Source organism: Rhinatrema bivittatum, chromosome 3 (genome assembly GCF_901001135.1).
Source record: "Rhinatrema bivittatum chromosome 3, aRhiBiv1.1, whole genome shotgun sequence".
NCBI lineage: Eukaryota > Metazoa > Chordata > Amphibia > Gymnophiona > Rhinatrematidae > Rhinatrema > Rhinatrema bivittatum.
Window position 1 is genome coordinate 291029677 of NC_042617.1, and position 13459 is coordinate 291043135.

General features: G+C 48.2%; 1 protein-coding gene across 6 annotated transcripts in view; it reads right to left on the minus strand.

Annotated features, from left to right (window-relative positions):
• SLC11A2 (solute carrier family 11 member 2) overlaps positions 1-13459 on the minus strand; it is a 222310-nt gene that overhangs the window by 120597 nt on the left and 88254 nt on the right. For 5 of the 6 annotated variants that reach the window (XM_029594945.1, XM_029594942.1, XM_029594946.1 and 2 more), the window contains one exon: positions 13362-13436. In XM_029594945.1, coding sequence (XP_029450805.1) covers positions 13362-13404 — 43 coding nt within the window. In that variant the 5' untranslated portion in view covers positions 13405-13436. Of the gene's footprint in view, positions 1-11055; positions 11279-13361; positions 13437-13459 lie in introns of those variants that run through there. The other variant, XM_029594947.1, reaches the window with a different exon arrangement.

Consider the following 13459-nt stretch of genomic DNA (forward strand, 5'->3'; position numbering starts at 1 on the left):
TTTTCGAAAATTTGCAAGCGCTGAAGCCACATCTCCAACAGGGAACCAGTTTACCTGTACAATACCACAACCAAGAGGAAGGTTTAAGACACCTGCTGCGGTCTGTTTATGAAGGGTTTGATATCTCTTCCAAAACCTCAGTTAATGCCATAGCAGCAAGATACCTGACATGGCTCCGTTTCAGTGCAATAATAGACTATGTTCATGATAAATTAGCGAATCTGCCCTGCCGTCCGGATAACTTATTTGGGGATAAGTTTACTGACAGTGACGAAGCTCAAAGAACAGAAAACAGCAGTTCTTTCACTCACATCCCCTCACCAACCATCCACATCCAGGCATCAATATTCTTCTTCTGCTACCTATAGAAGAACCAATTTCAGGGCCTATAAACCTTACTCATACTACAAGCTTCAAATCTATCAACCATCGAGGCAACAGCCATATTAGTTTCATGAATGCCGGTATATAAAAACCTTAAATAAATAAATAAATAAAATATCAGCACCAACCATCATGGCAACGTGCCAGAGCCCCTCCTCGTCAGCCACGTCAACAAACTGACCCTCAACCTGCAAAAACCCAACCAGGTTTTTAGGAATTATGCTGCCACCAACACAGACACATTCAGTAGGAGGCAGATTATCCAATTTCCTTTCAGCCTGGAACCACTTCACTTCCGATCGATGGGTCCTCACAATAATAGAACAAGGTTACTCTCTCCATTTCTCATCCCTCCCAACCCTCCCGCACTTAGTTCCTTGTGGACTGAAGGCTGGAGAGGAAAACTTCTCAAAGGTTCTCCTCACGTCCCTTGCTGCTTTTGTGCTGGCAGAGGTTTCCACTGTAGTGACTTGCCTTTTCTTCTTCCTCAGTTTTTGCAATGTGCCTTGAAGCCTGCTATCTCTGTCAGACAGGAGTCTCAAAATACATATATCCTGTTCTGCAGTCTACAAATTTACAGCCAGATCCCAGAACAGACCCATAATTGGAAATTTTAAAGAGCACATTAGACATTGAGGTTCCTTCTAGTATTATCTTTCTTTAAAAATTACCAGGAGCCACCTGTTCAGTAAAGATGTTTTGCTTGAAGCTGCTGGTTGCAGTGAGGCAGCTCCATTCAAATCCATTCTAAAGAGCCTCCATTGGCTACCTATACACTTTAGAATAATATACAAGGCCATTCTTACCACATACAAAAACATCCACCAACTGGCTCCCATTGACCTACAGATCCCTCTCCGACTACACAACTCGTCAAGACCGACAAGAGATGCATACAAGGGCTCGCTACAGGTACCACCGCCCAAATCCACCAGACACAGCACCGTTATGGAACTCCATCCCCTCAAATCTCAGAATAGAACCATGCATCTCAACCTTCAAAAAAAGACTAAAGACCTGGATATTCATACAAGCCTTCCCGGACGCTAATTGATCTAACACTTCCAAGCCACCCCTAATCTCCACCTACACCATGGTTAACCTTATCTTCTATCGTTTACTTGTGTGAATTAATAACCTGTCCTTTCTCTTCCTTCTCAGCCAAGTTCTTATCACCCTGTTATATGTAACTGCCTTTTCAGCACCATTGTTATAGTTATGTTTACTATGCACCCCTGTTTTATGTGAACCAGCATGATGTGACTGCTGTCTCGAATGCCGGTATATAAAAATCTGAAATAAATAAATAAATAAATAAATAAATAAACAAACAGCAAACAGCGCACCAAGGACCTATCCTACAGGAATTCAAGACTCTTCTCCAGAACAAGTACATTCAGAAATTGCCTTACCCGCAATTTCATCAAGGGTTCTACTCACAATACTTCCTTATTCCCATGAAGTCAGGAGGACTGCATCCCATCTTGGACCTACGTTCACTCAACCAACACCTCCACAAGAAGTTCAAAATGACTTCTCTCAAATCCATTTTTCCATTTCTATGATCCAGAGATTGGATGTGTTCACTGGATTTGAAGGATGCATATGCTCACATACCAATGCATCCCAACTCCTGGTGTTACCTCTATTTCCAGACAGACAACCAACACTTCCAATACAAGGTTCTTCCATTCAGCCTTTCCTCTGCCCCCAGAGTCTTCACCAAATGTCTGGCAGTAGCAGTGGCACACTTCAGTCATCAGGGGGTGCAACTTTTCCTTATCTGGATGACTGGCTTCTAGTAGCACCCAATCAGACTCTCCTATGAGACAATCTGCTTCGAACTATTTCTTGCCTAAACAAACAATCTAGGTCTCTTAATCAACTACGAAAAGTCAAATCTTGAACCAACTCAAACCATACAATCCATACAATTCAAGACAAGGCCTTCCTACCACACCCACAAGCATTAGCTCTCTCCACACTATCTTCAGTTCTACTTCACAGTTCAACAGTTCCAGCTCGCCAAATCCTAACCATCCTAGGGCACATGGCAGCATCCATCTACGTAGTCCCACATATGCGTCGCCTACAATGGGGTCTTAAAAACCAATGGACCCAATTTATCCACCCATTATTGACTTCCATCTACTTAACCAACAGCATGAAGAAAGACTTGCAATGGTGGCTTCTCCCATCGACACTACTAGCAGGTTCACCTCTACAACCCCTTCGACATCAGATAATTCTCACCACAGACGCATCTCCCAAGGGATGGGGAGCTCATCTAGACCAGCTACAAACACAGGGTCTATGGACCACATACGAATGCACACTACACATAAATCTTCTGGAACTCAGAGCGGTCAGAAACGTCCTTCGAGTCTTCGAAAACTCCCTACGGGAAAAAACAGTGATGATTCACACAGACAACCAGGTTACAATGTTCTGTATCAACAAAGAAGGAGGGTCTGGTTCTTGGAATCTCTGCAAGGAAGCAGCTCAGATACTGGAGTGGGCTCACCACAGATCTATCTCTCTCCAAGCAAATGTATCTGCCCGGAATCAGCAATTCCAGAGCAGACAAACTCAGAGGAATATTTCATCCCCACGAATGGGAACTACATCAAGAGGTTGCACAGCACATATTCTCCATTTGGGGCCTTCCTTCCTTCGACCTTTGTGACCGAAAGCAACAGGAAAGTGGACAACCTTTGCTCGGTTTACCTGAGCTTACTCAGACTAGCTCCAGACGCTTTCCTCACAGGTTGGTCTCACAACCTACTGTATGCGTTTCCTCAGATACCATTCATCTCTCGCACGATCCAGAGATGCTTTGAAGACACATCTGATCCTAATTGCGCCAGCATGGCCAAGACAACCATGATACAGCTATCTCATATAACTGTCAATACACAACCCAATTCCCCTGGGCAACAGCCCTCAACTTCTTACCCAGGACAGATCACTACTGCATCCTCACGGCATGGATACTGAAAGGCTCCTGTACCGGAACTTAAACATGTCTCCATCTCTTCAAGACATACTACTGTCCTCAAGAAAACCTTCGACCAGACTCAACTACCAAAGAAAGTGCACACTACACCTTCCTGGTGCTCAACAGGTATGGACCAACTTACCTGTCCACCAGAGCGCCTTCTTGCCTACCTCTATCTTCTCTACAGTGAAGGCCTCGCCACATCCTCACTTAAGTGCTATAGCAGCTTACCACAATCCCTAAACGGAGAACCCATTTCATGTCATTCTCTTGTATCCGGGTTCATGAAAGGAGTGTTACACCTACGTCCACCATGCCATGGGATATTAATATAATCCTCGAACAACTGATGCTACCAACATTTGAACCATTAGATACTCGTCACCTACGAAACCTTGCATGGAAGGTGCTTTTCCTAACTGCTCTAACATCAGCAAGACAGATTAGTGAGCTTCAAAGCTTTAATTCACTACCTGCCTTATCTTCAATTTCACCATGACAAAGTGACCTTATGAACTCACCCCAATTTCTGCCAAAGGTGATTTCCGGTTTTCATATTAACCAAACCATCACCCTACCCACCTTCCATCCAAAACCTCATGCAAACGACAATGAGAGGAAATTCCACACTCTAGACTGTAAGCGTGCGCTTGCCTATTACAGACAGCGCATCCATTCACCCAACAGATCCTCAACTATTCCTTTCATTCAACCCAAACGCACAAGGACGTCCAGGGACAAAAAGAACTTTATCTACTTGGATATCAAACTGTATACAGTTCTGCTATCAAAAGCATTCACAAAAGCTATCTGTGATACCAAAGGCACATTAAGTGCGTGCGATGGCTGCTTCAGTTGCCCACCTCCATGAAGTACCTCTCATCGACATCTGTAAAGCGGCAACGTGGTCATCGCTACATACTTTCACATCTCATGACTGTTTGGACAAAAACTGCAGATGACGCACTCATAGGACGGCTATCCTACAGAAGAGCACATGTTCCTCACATAAAATGCCTTCATAGGAACTGTCCGCTAATACATCCCGTATTGAGCAAAATAAACAAACAAACTACACTCACATCAAATGCTCAATGCATCAGTTGGGGACTCCCAGACAGCATGGCTAATTCAGCGGCTTATCTACCTGAAAAAAGCAAGTTTGCTTACCGTAAACGGTGTTTTCCATAGATAACAGATGAATTAGCCATGCTAACCCGCCCACCTCCCAGGACAGTTCTGGCATGGCATACTACTTGCTTTGATACTGACTGAGGAGCCTCAGGCAAACCCGGGAATATACAAGAGGGAGTACCTAGCTGAAAGACTTTACTAGACTTAGAGAGCTCTGTCACCTAGTGGCACGTAAGACGTACCCAGACAGCTGGGTAATTCATCTGCTATCTACGGAAAAAGAAAATTAGGTCTTACCTCCAATAATTTTCGTTCCTGTAGTACCAAGGATCAGTCCAGACTCCTGGGTTTTGCCTCCGCACCAGCAGATGGAGACAGAGCCAAACTTGTCAGGCTTCCCATATATTTATTTATTTATTTATAACTTTTCTATACCGAAGTTCAAACAGTTAATTATCACTCCGGTTTACATTGCAACCATAAAAAACAGTGACAAAGTTGTCTTACATAGAACAGGGGGAGAGATATATATATCAGGGTGCCACCCACAGCCTGTCAGTATAACGTAATGTCAAAGCAGAAACTCTGAAAACTGAACACTAACTAACCCCCCCCCCCCCCCCCCCCCGAATATTAACCGGAGAACCCGGGCCCACTGTCCCCAACAAGAGACCTGCCCTAGAAAGAGAAAATCAGCATATAGCTACTGAACCATATAAGGAAACCCGCAACATTCTCACAAAAGAAAAACACAGCGGACTCTCCGAAACTGAGAAAACACAGATGGCGGGACTCTGGACTGATCCTTGGTACTACAGGAACGAAAATTATCGGGAGGTAAGACCTAATTTTCTTTTCCCTGTACGTACTGGATCAGTCCAGACTCCTGGGATGTACCAGAGCTGAAACTACTTGGGCTGGGATCCGGAGAGGCCCGCTCTTAAAACGCCTGCTCCGAAATTGCCATCCCTTGCGCCCTGGACATCCAAACGATAATGACGAGCAAAGGAATGCAAAGATTCCAAGTGGCAGCCCTGCAAATCTCCTGCGGAGAGATCTGCATACACTCCGCCCAGGAAGCCTGGGACCGCGTCGAACGGGCCTCGAGTGTACGCGCCTGGGACCGCGTCGAATGGGCCTTGAGTCCCTGCGGAACAGACTTACTGCAGAGGAAATATGAGGAACCTATGGTCTCCTTCAACCAGCGAGATACGGTAGCCTTGGAGACCATATTACCCCTCTTTGGGCCCTGACAAATCACAAAGAGGTGATCTGACAATCGATATCATTCGTCACCTCCAAAAACCGTAGGAGAGATCTACGAACATCCAACTTCCTTAGATCCCTCGCCAATGGATCCGACCCCTGGAGATCCTCAAAGGAAGGAAGCTCCACCGACTGATACAGGTGAAAGGAGGATACCTCGAGGGGACCGTGCACCCCAGCGTCACCCCAGCTTCCGAGATCCGCAAGAAAGGCTCCCTGCAAGATAAGACCTGAAGCCGACACTCGCCTGGCATACGCGATCGCCACCAAGAACACTGTCTTCAACCTAAGGTCCTTAAGGGTTGCCCGTTGGAATGGTTCGAAGGGAGGAGCACATGGGGTTTTGAGGACCACGCTCAAATTCCAGGAAGGACATGGAACCTTCAAGGGCGGCCGCAACTGATCCGCCCTTTCGAGACTCTGTTCACATCCGGATGCGCCGCTAGAGGCCTCCCTTCAAGAAACCCCCGAAAGCAACCAAGAGCCGCTACCTGTACCCCTAGGGAACCACAGGGTAGCCCTTTTGCCAAACCATCCTGTAGAAAGGCCAAAATAGCTGAAACGGAGGCACGAGTAGTGGGAATTGACCATTCAACTCGCCGTGATTCGAAGATATTCCACACTCACAAGTCCGCAAAGGAAGCAGACTTCTTCTGCGATGTCAACAAAGTCAACACCACCGCATCCAAGTAGCCTTTGCCCCTTAGCCGATGCCTTTCAAATGCCATGCCGCTAGACAAAAGCGATCTACCTGATCGAAACACACGGGTCCCTGGTGGAGGAGATCCGGAAGATACGGCAACCACCGCCAGGTTGAGGAGATCCGCAACCAGGGCCTTCTTGGCCATTCAGGAGCCACAAGAACAACCTCAGATGGATGGGTCTCTATGCGCCGAAGGATTCTGCCGATCAGAGGCCAAGGAGGGAAGACGTACAGAAGAATCCTCGTGGGCCACGGTAACGCCAGGCATCTACTTCTTCTGCCCCCGTTTCTCTCCGGCGGGCAAAGAACCTTGGGGCCTTGGCATTCTGGAACGTCACCATCAGATCCCTAGCCAGCGTGCCCCATCTGTCGCAGATGAGATGGAAGGCCCTGTCTGCCAGTTCCCATTCTCATGGGTCGAGATGGTGGCTCAAAAAATCCGCGTGAACATTGTCGACCCCTGCTATGCGAGATGCTGCTATGCTTACCAGGTGATGCTCCGTCCACTGCATCAGGAGACTAACCTCAAAGGCTACCAGCTGACTTCTGGTTCCCCCTTGCTGAAGGATGTAGGCCACCGTTGTCCTGTTGTCTAAGAGGACCCGGACAGACTTTCCTCGGATCAGGGGATGAAACACCTGCAACGCCAGACGCATTTGCCCTGGTCCCCAGATGATAGATTGACCAATGCAACCTGGGCGTGGCCCAACAGCCCTGAACCGACTTCCGCCCCCCGACCAAGCAGACTCGCATCCGTGGTGACCACCGTCCATTCCGGCTTCGTCAATGGTAACGGGCGAGAAGACTGCCCTGACACTGGGCTCCATCAGGAGAGCAAGGCAGATTGTAATGGACGCATGTGCACGAAAGACCAGGGTACCAGGTCCCGTGTTGCTGCCAAGGATCCTATCGTCTGTAGATAAACCCAAACTGTCAGCGGCTGTTTCCGAAGCAAGGATCGAACTTGCCCCTGCAATGTGTGGCACCGCTCCGACGAATGGAATACCTTCCCCTGGCTAGTATCGAACAACGCTCCCAGAAACTCCAGGGACTGAGAAGGGAACGAGAGGACTCTTCGTGATGTTCACCACCCGGCCTAGGGAACGCACCAACTGCATTATGCGAGTGATTGCTAACCGACAGAGGGGCTCCGACTTCGCCCGAAACAACCAATCGTCCAGGTACGGGTGCACCAGCAGTCCTTCCCTCCGCAGCTGTGCCGCTACAACCACCATGACCTTGGTAAAGGTCCGGGGAGTTGTGTCCAGCCCAAAGGGCAAGGCTTGCAACTGAAAGTGTTTCCCCCAAGACGTATAATTGGAGATGCTTCAGGTGATCCGCCCTGATCCAGACATGAAGATAAGCCTCCGTGAGATTCAGGGATGCCAGGAATTCCCCCGGCCGTATCAACGCAATGGCGGACCGTAGCATCTCCGTGCGAAAAGCGGGATCCACCGACATCTGTTGACACACTTGCGATCTAGTATGGGCCAGAAGGTTCCTTCCTTCTTTGGAACAACGAAGTAAATGAAGTAATGTCCTTTTCGTTGCTCCTGATGCGGGACCGGTACAATTGTTCCCAGGTCGAACAACCTTTCCAAGGTTTGCTGGACCGCTCGGTGCTTGTCTGCATTTCCGCAAAGTGAAGGGAAGAACCGCAGACAGAGCTGACGTGCCAACTAAGGCATAGCCGTGTTTTATTAACGACAGTACCCCTTGATCCGACGTGATCCTGGTCTATTTCTCGTAGAAGTGAGACAATCTGCCCCCTACCCTGGGTTCCGAGGAATGGTCCCCGCTGGATATCATTGCGTGGGCTTAACGCCGGCAGGGGACTGTGAGGAACCAGGCCGCCAAAACGCCTGCCCCGAAAAGACTGAATCTTCTGACGCCCCCCCCCCCTCCCCGAACGAAAGGAGGAAGGGGAAGGAGCACCTGGGCGTGAGCCCTCCGATTTCCCCTGAAACGAGACCTGGAGGAGAAGGATGACCTGGGGCGTGACTATCCTCCGGAAGACACTACCCTGTATTCTCCCCCAGGCGCTGAATCATATCATCCAACTCCTTCCCGAACAGCAGCTTCCCCTTGAATGACAAGGAACCCAGCTTGGACTCTGATGCACCGTCCGCCGACCAGTTCCACAACCACAGCAGCAGCCTCGCAGAGCCGGCAGAGACCATGGAGCATGCAGAAGTCCGCAAAAGATCATACAGGGCATCCGCCCTGTAGACCACTACCGCCTCTAGGCGTCCGGCCTGGCGAGCCTCCTCTTCTGACAGGCCCTCATTGGCCAGGAGTCGTTTGACCCAGTGTAGACCGGCTCAGAGTGCGAAATTACTGCAAATTGCTGCCCGGGCCCCTAGGGCCGAAACTTCAAAGATCTTCTTCAATTGGATCTCCGACTTCCGATCCTGGAGATCCTTCAGAGCCGTGATACCCGGGACCGGTATGGTAGTGTGCTTCGTGACCGCTGACTCGGCTGCGTCCACCTTGGGAACTCGCAGGACTTCCAAGGCATCCTCCGGCAGGGGTAAAGCTTGTCCATCGCCTTTGAGACCTTTAATCCCAAGTCCGGTGTGTCCCATTCCCGAAACAGCAAATCCGTAGCTAAAAAATGGAAGGGAAAGGTCGTAGGGGCCCACTCAGCCCCAGCAACACCATATCCATGGAACAGAGCCTAGACTCCTCTGGAGGAGTAGCGGTCTCTAACTCCTCCAGGATGGCTGGTATGAGGGGTCCCAGTTCGTCCCTACGGAAGAGACTGATGACCCTGGGATCGTCGCCCTCCGAAGTCTGGCTCTGCCTCTTAGTCCCTGGCGGCATGGCTCTGTCTCCCTCTGCCCCCCTCGGGGGTGGGGACAGGCCCTCCAAATCCTCCTGGATCGATGTGCTCCGAGGAATCCGAGGCGTGCTGTGGCGGGAGGGCCCTCAGAGCCCGCTTTGCCCGCGAAGGTCCTGCAGTGGCCACCCATCACGGGCATCCCCTCCCAGCAAGGTGGGCCCCTTCAGGACTCTCCTGAGAAGCTGCTGGACGCCTGCAAGACTTACAGGTCCCGAAGGCCCTACGCATTGCCAAAATAAACTCAGAGGGGAGAGAGGAGCAGGAGATATCAGACTCTGATCATGTGATGTCCCCTGCTCCCACCTCAAAGGGCCCGAGGGAGAAACCGGTCACGGAGCTGGGCGCTGTGGAGAGAGAGAGGGCGGCGAAGCAATCAGGGTGACCGGTAGGACCGGCGCTAAAATGGCGTCTCTTGCTGCACTTGTCTGCAGCCGCCTCGGTAACGCCGCGGGAGGGGCCCTGAGCACAACCGGCATCACGATCCACCTACTCACCACCCCCTGCGCGCCCCCCGAAGTCCCTTCATCGCCAGAGAGTGTACACCCTACATCGCCGGGGAGTGTATACCTAAAAAAAAAAAAAAAAAAAAAATGACCACCCCCAAAACCTGCCCCAACCCTTCCAATTTCATTAACTACAAAGCCCCACACCCAAGACTTACCCTGTCACATTTTGATTACTGCTAGCCAACAGCCCGGGAGCAGGAGATCGCTCCCGGACCCCGCTAGACCACCAGGGACTTTGGGCAAGACTTGAGGGGGGAGGGGCGGTCGGGAGATTTATAGTTAATGAAATTTGAAGGGTTGGGGCAGGTTGGGGGGGGGGGGCAGTTTGTTTTGTTTTTTTTACAAACGAAAATGTTGGAAAAAAAATTCTGATTTGGGGGTGGACCAAAAATGAAAATGGGCAAGAAAAAAAAAGGAATCACGCACACCGCTAGAAGAAAGGGACATGCTGCTGCTGATGTTGATAGCTTCCACTAACACTGCTGCCGTTCCTGCCTGGACAGAACAGCAGTGGTGTTACTGGAAGAATTTGAGCATCTCACTGCAATGAAGGAGACGGAGGGAAGCACAACTGGGGCACCGGGAATCCACGACACACCTACCAGTGCTTGGCAACACACCGGTTGAGAATCGCTGCTCTAGAAAGCGTATCCAAACCTTTTTTAAATTCAGCTTTATTACTAGCCTGGACTACATTTTCTGGCAGCAAAGTCCATAGTTTTATGATGTGTTGAGGGAAAAAAAAAAAAAACAAACCCTTTCTAGAATTTGTTTCAAACCTGCTACTGTTTCATGGAATGTCCCCTAGCAAATAACTTTTCCATCAACTTGCTCCACACCACTCATGATTTTGTAAATCTCTTATCTCCTTTCCAAGCTGTAGAGCCCCAATCTGTTTAGCCTTTCCATCCCCTTTATTATTATTCCATCTTGACTGACATCTCACCAGCAAGTCAGCAATCTTTTATACACACATGTAAAATGTTGCTGAAGCATTGAATTAAAAAAAAAAATTTATGCCCTGCAACTTGTTAAAAAAAACAAAAAAAAAAACTTTTAATTTCCATGCAATTACACTTCCCAACAGTTGTTTTAGCTTCTGTGCAAAGTTGTTCTACTTCTACAACAGCTACAGATGCTTGTAGCCCGATTTGAAAAAAATTGCAGTGTTGCTCTTTGTGAAACTGCTACTACACAGAACAGGGTGAAAGGTTATACTTACTGAAGGGACGATTCTCAGACATGCTTCAGTAGCTGCCTCTGCAACAAGAGCCCTCTGTCCCCAGCAGAAGACTGCTCTTTGACACTTATCTGAAGCCACTTGTGGAGGATGGCCATTAGTCCATTAAAAAGTCTGCCACAGCTTCTCTCCCCATCTCCCTCCCCGGGAACGGCTCAGAGTTCCCTCGCAACCTGCCAGCCAGTCTTTCCCAGTGGAACAGTGATGAGCTGTTAGTCAGGTGACGTGGAGGGGCCGGCTGACAGCTCACAGTCCCGGCTGTTCATACACAGTAATTAAAGGAACAGAGCCACAGGCTCAACTTGTTTGCTTCCAGGCTTGGTTACGTAATCCAGTCTCTGAGATTCATGAAGCTGAACAGGTTAGCTAAATATGTACTTTGGTGCCAGAAAGACAAAAGACCTCTTGAAGTACTTTGCACTCCCTGGCAGAACTGGGTTCAGGCCCCACGTAGGGCTCCTTTGCTTGGGCTGGCTGAAGCAGTCCTGCAGGACTGAGCTAGTAAGGATACCTAGAGGCTAGAGAAGGAGCAGGATTGGGAGTTGCTCATATGGGATTTACTCATACAGGACCTGCACTATCAGGCCGATACAGTATAGTGCGCTCCGGTGACGCGCACTGTTAATCCGCGTTTGGACGTGCGTTTTCGACGCCCTAGCTTTACCCCTTATTCAGTAAGGAGTAATAGCGCGTTGAAAACGCGCATCCAACCCCTCCGAGACTAATAGCGCCCGCAACATGCAAATGCATGTTGATGGCCCTATTAGGTATTCGCGCGCGATTCAGTAAGTAAAATGTGCAGCCAAGCTGCACATTTTACTTTAAGAAATTAACACCCACCCAAAGGTAGTTGTTAGTTTCTGCCGGCACCGGGAAAGTGCACAGAAAAGCAGTAAAAATTGCTTTTCTGTGCACCCTCTGACTTAATATCATGGCGATATTAAGTCGGAGGCCCCAAAAGTTAAAAAAAAAAAAAAAGTAAAAAAAATGTAAAATGGGCCCGAGGCTCGCAGGTTGAAAACTGGACGCTCAATTTTGCCGGCGTCCGGTTTCTGAACCCGTGGCTGTCAGCGGGCTTGAGAACAGATGCCGGCAAAATTGAGTGTCGGCTGTCAAACCCACTGACAGCCGCTGCTCCTGTCCAAAAAGAGGTGCTAGGGACTGTTACTACAGTTTTTGGTCCAGATATAGAAAGGGGTGTGAGAGAAAAAAAAAAAAAAGAATACTGCAAGTCATTCTGAAAATTGAGTGGGGAGGCAAAGACAGACCTTGTAGAAAAAGAATGAAACAGAAGAAAAATAATGTATATAGTGTTACTAGTGCCACACACGTTTAGGAAAAAATAGGTAAGTCATCAGGAGTTTAACCCCAGTCTATGAATCTGAAGTTTTTGAAGGTGGTGGCAAAATCTGTGTGAACACCCTGCCTCCAATTTGCAGCTACTACCACTGCTGTTTTAATGTGATCTGATTCCACCCTCTCGTTCCAAACAACTTACCTCAACTCGGAAAAAAGCCATATCCCTAAGAATTCCCAAACTCTGGAACACCCTCCCAACTGAACTTGGAACTCAGCATAATTTAAAAATCTTCAAAAAAGAACTAAAAACCTGGATGTTTACCAAAACCTATCAAAGCACACAACTCTCAGATATTACTTCACTCCAACTGATCCTACGCAAACATGTGGAACCATCGCAAGCACGTAATACAAACATAACCGAAATCACGTAGCTTGGAAAACAATTTACATTTAGAATGCCTACAATATGTTATGTTGACAATCACTTGAATTTTTGAAACTGTGATCAACATCGAATCTTTGTAAACCGTTGTGATGGTGAAACCAAACGACTGTATGTAACTCGACAAATAAATACATCTGGAGAATGATTTTCAGAAGAGACATTTCAAAGCTCAGAAAGGACAGTAAAAGCACTGGCAAATTAGCAAGGCCACTCACTTGCTAAACGGTCAGAAACTATTTTAAGATATTTCGCGTGCCACTGCCAATTCAGTCCTTACGGATTGCACACTGCAAAAACAATGCTTAAAAAAACAAAAAAAACCCCACCCTTCAAAAAAAAATAAAATAAAATATTTGTGTTCTCACTTTATACCCTCCTCCCAGATGGCATGCCCGAGTGACTTGGGTTTCCTTGGGAGGCCAAATCCCTCAATGTGCCAGCAAGTGTCACCACAGTAGTGGCAGCTGCCCTCTCCCCTTAGAGTGCATCGTACATTCAAGCAGTAGTAAAGTGTATGCATGAGTAGAGAGTTTAGTATTACCATCCACTGTTATCTGCTGCTGGTCCTGGGTCATGGTGGTCATTGTTTCAAGGTCTTGACAATAGACTACATCAACTGTAGAAAGAAAACAAAGGAAC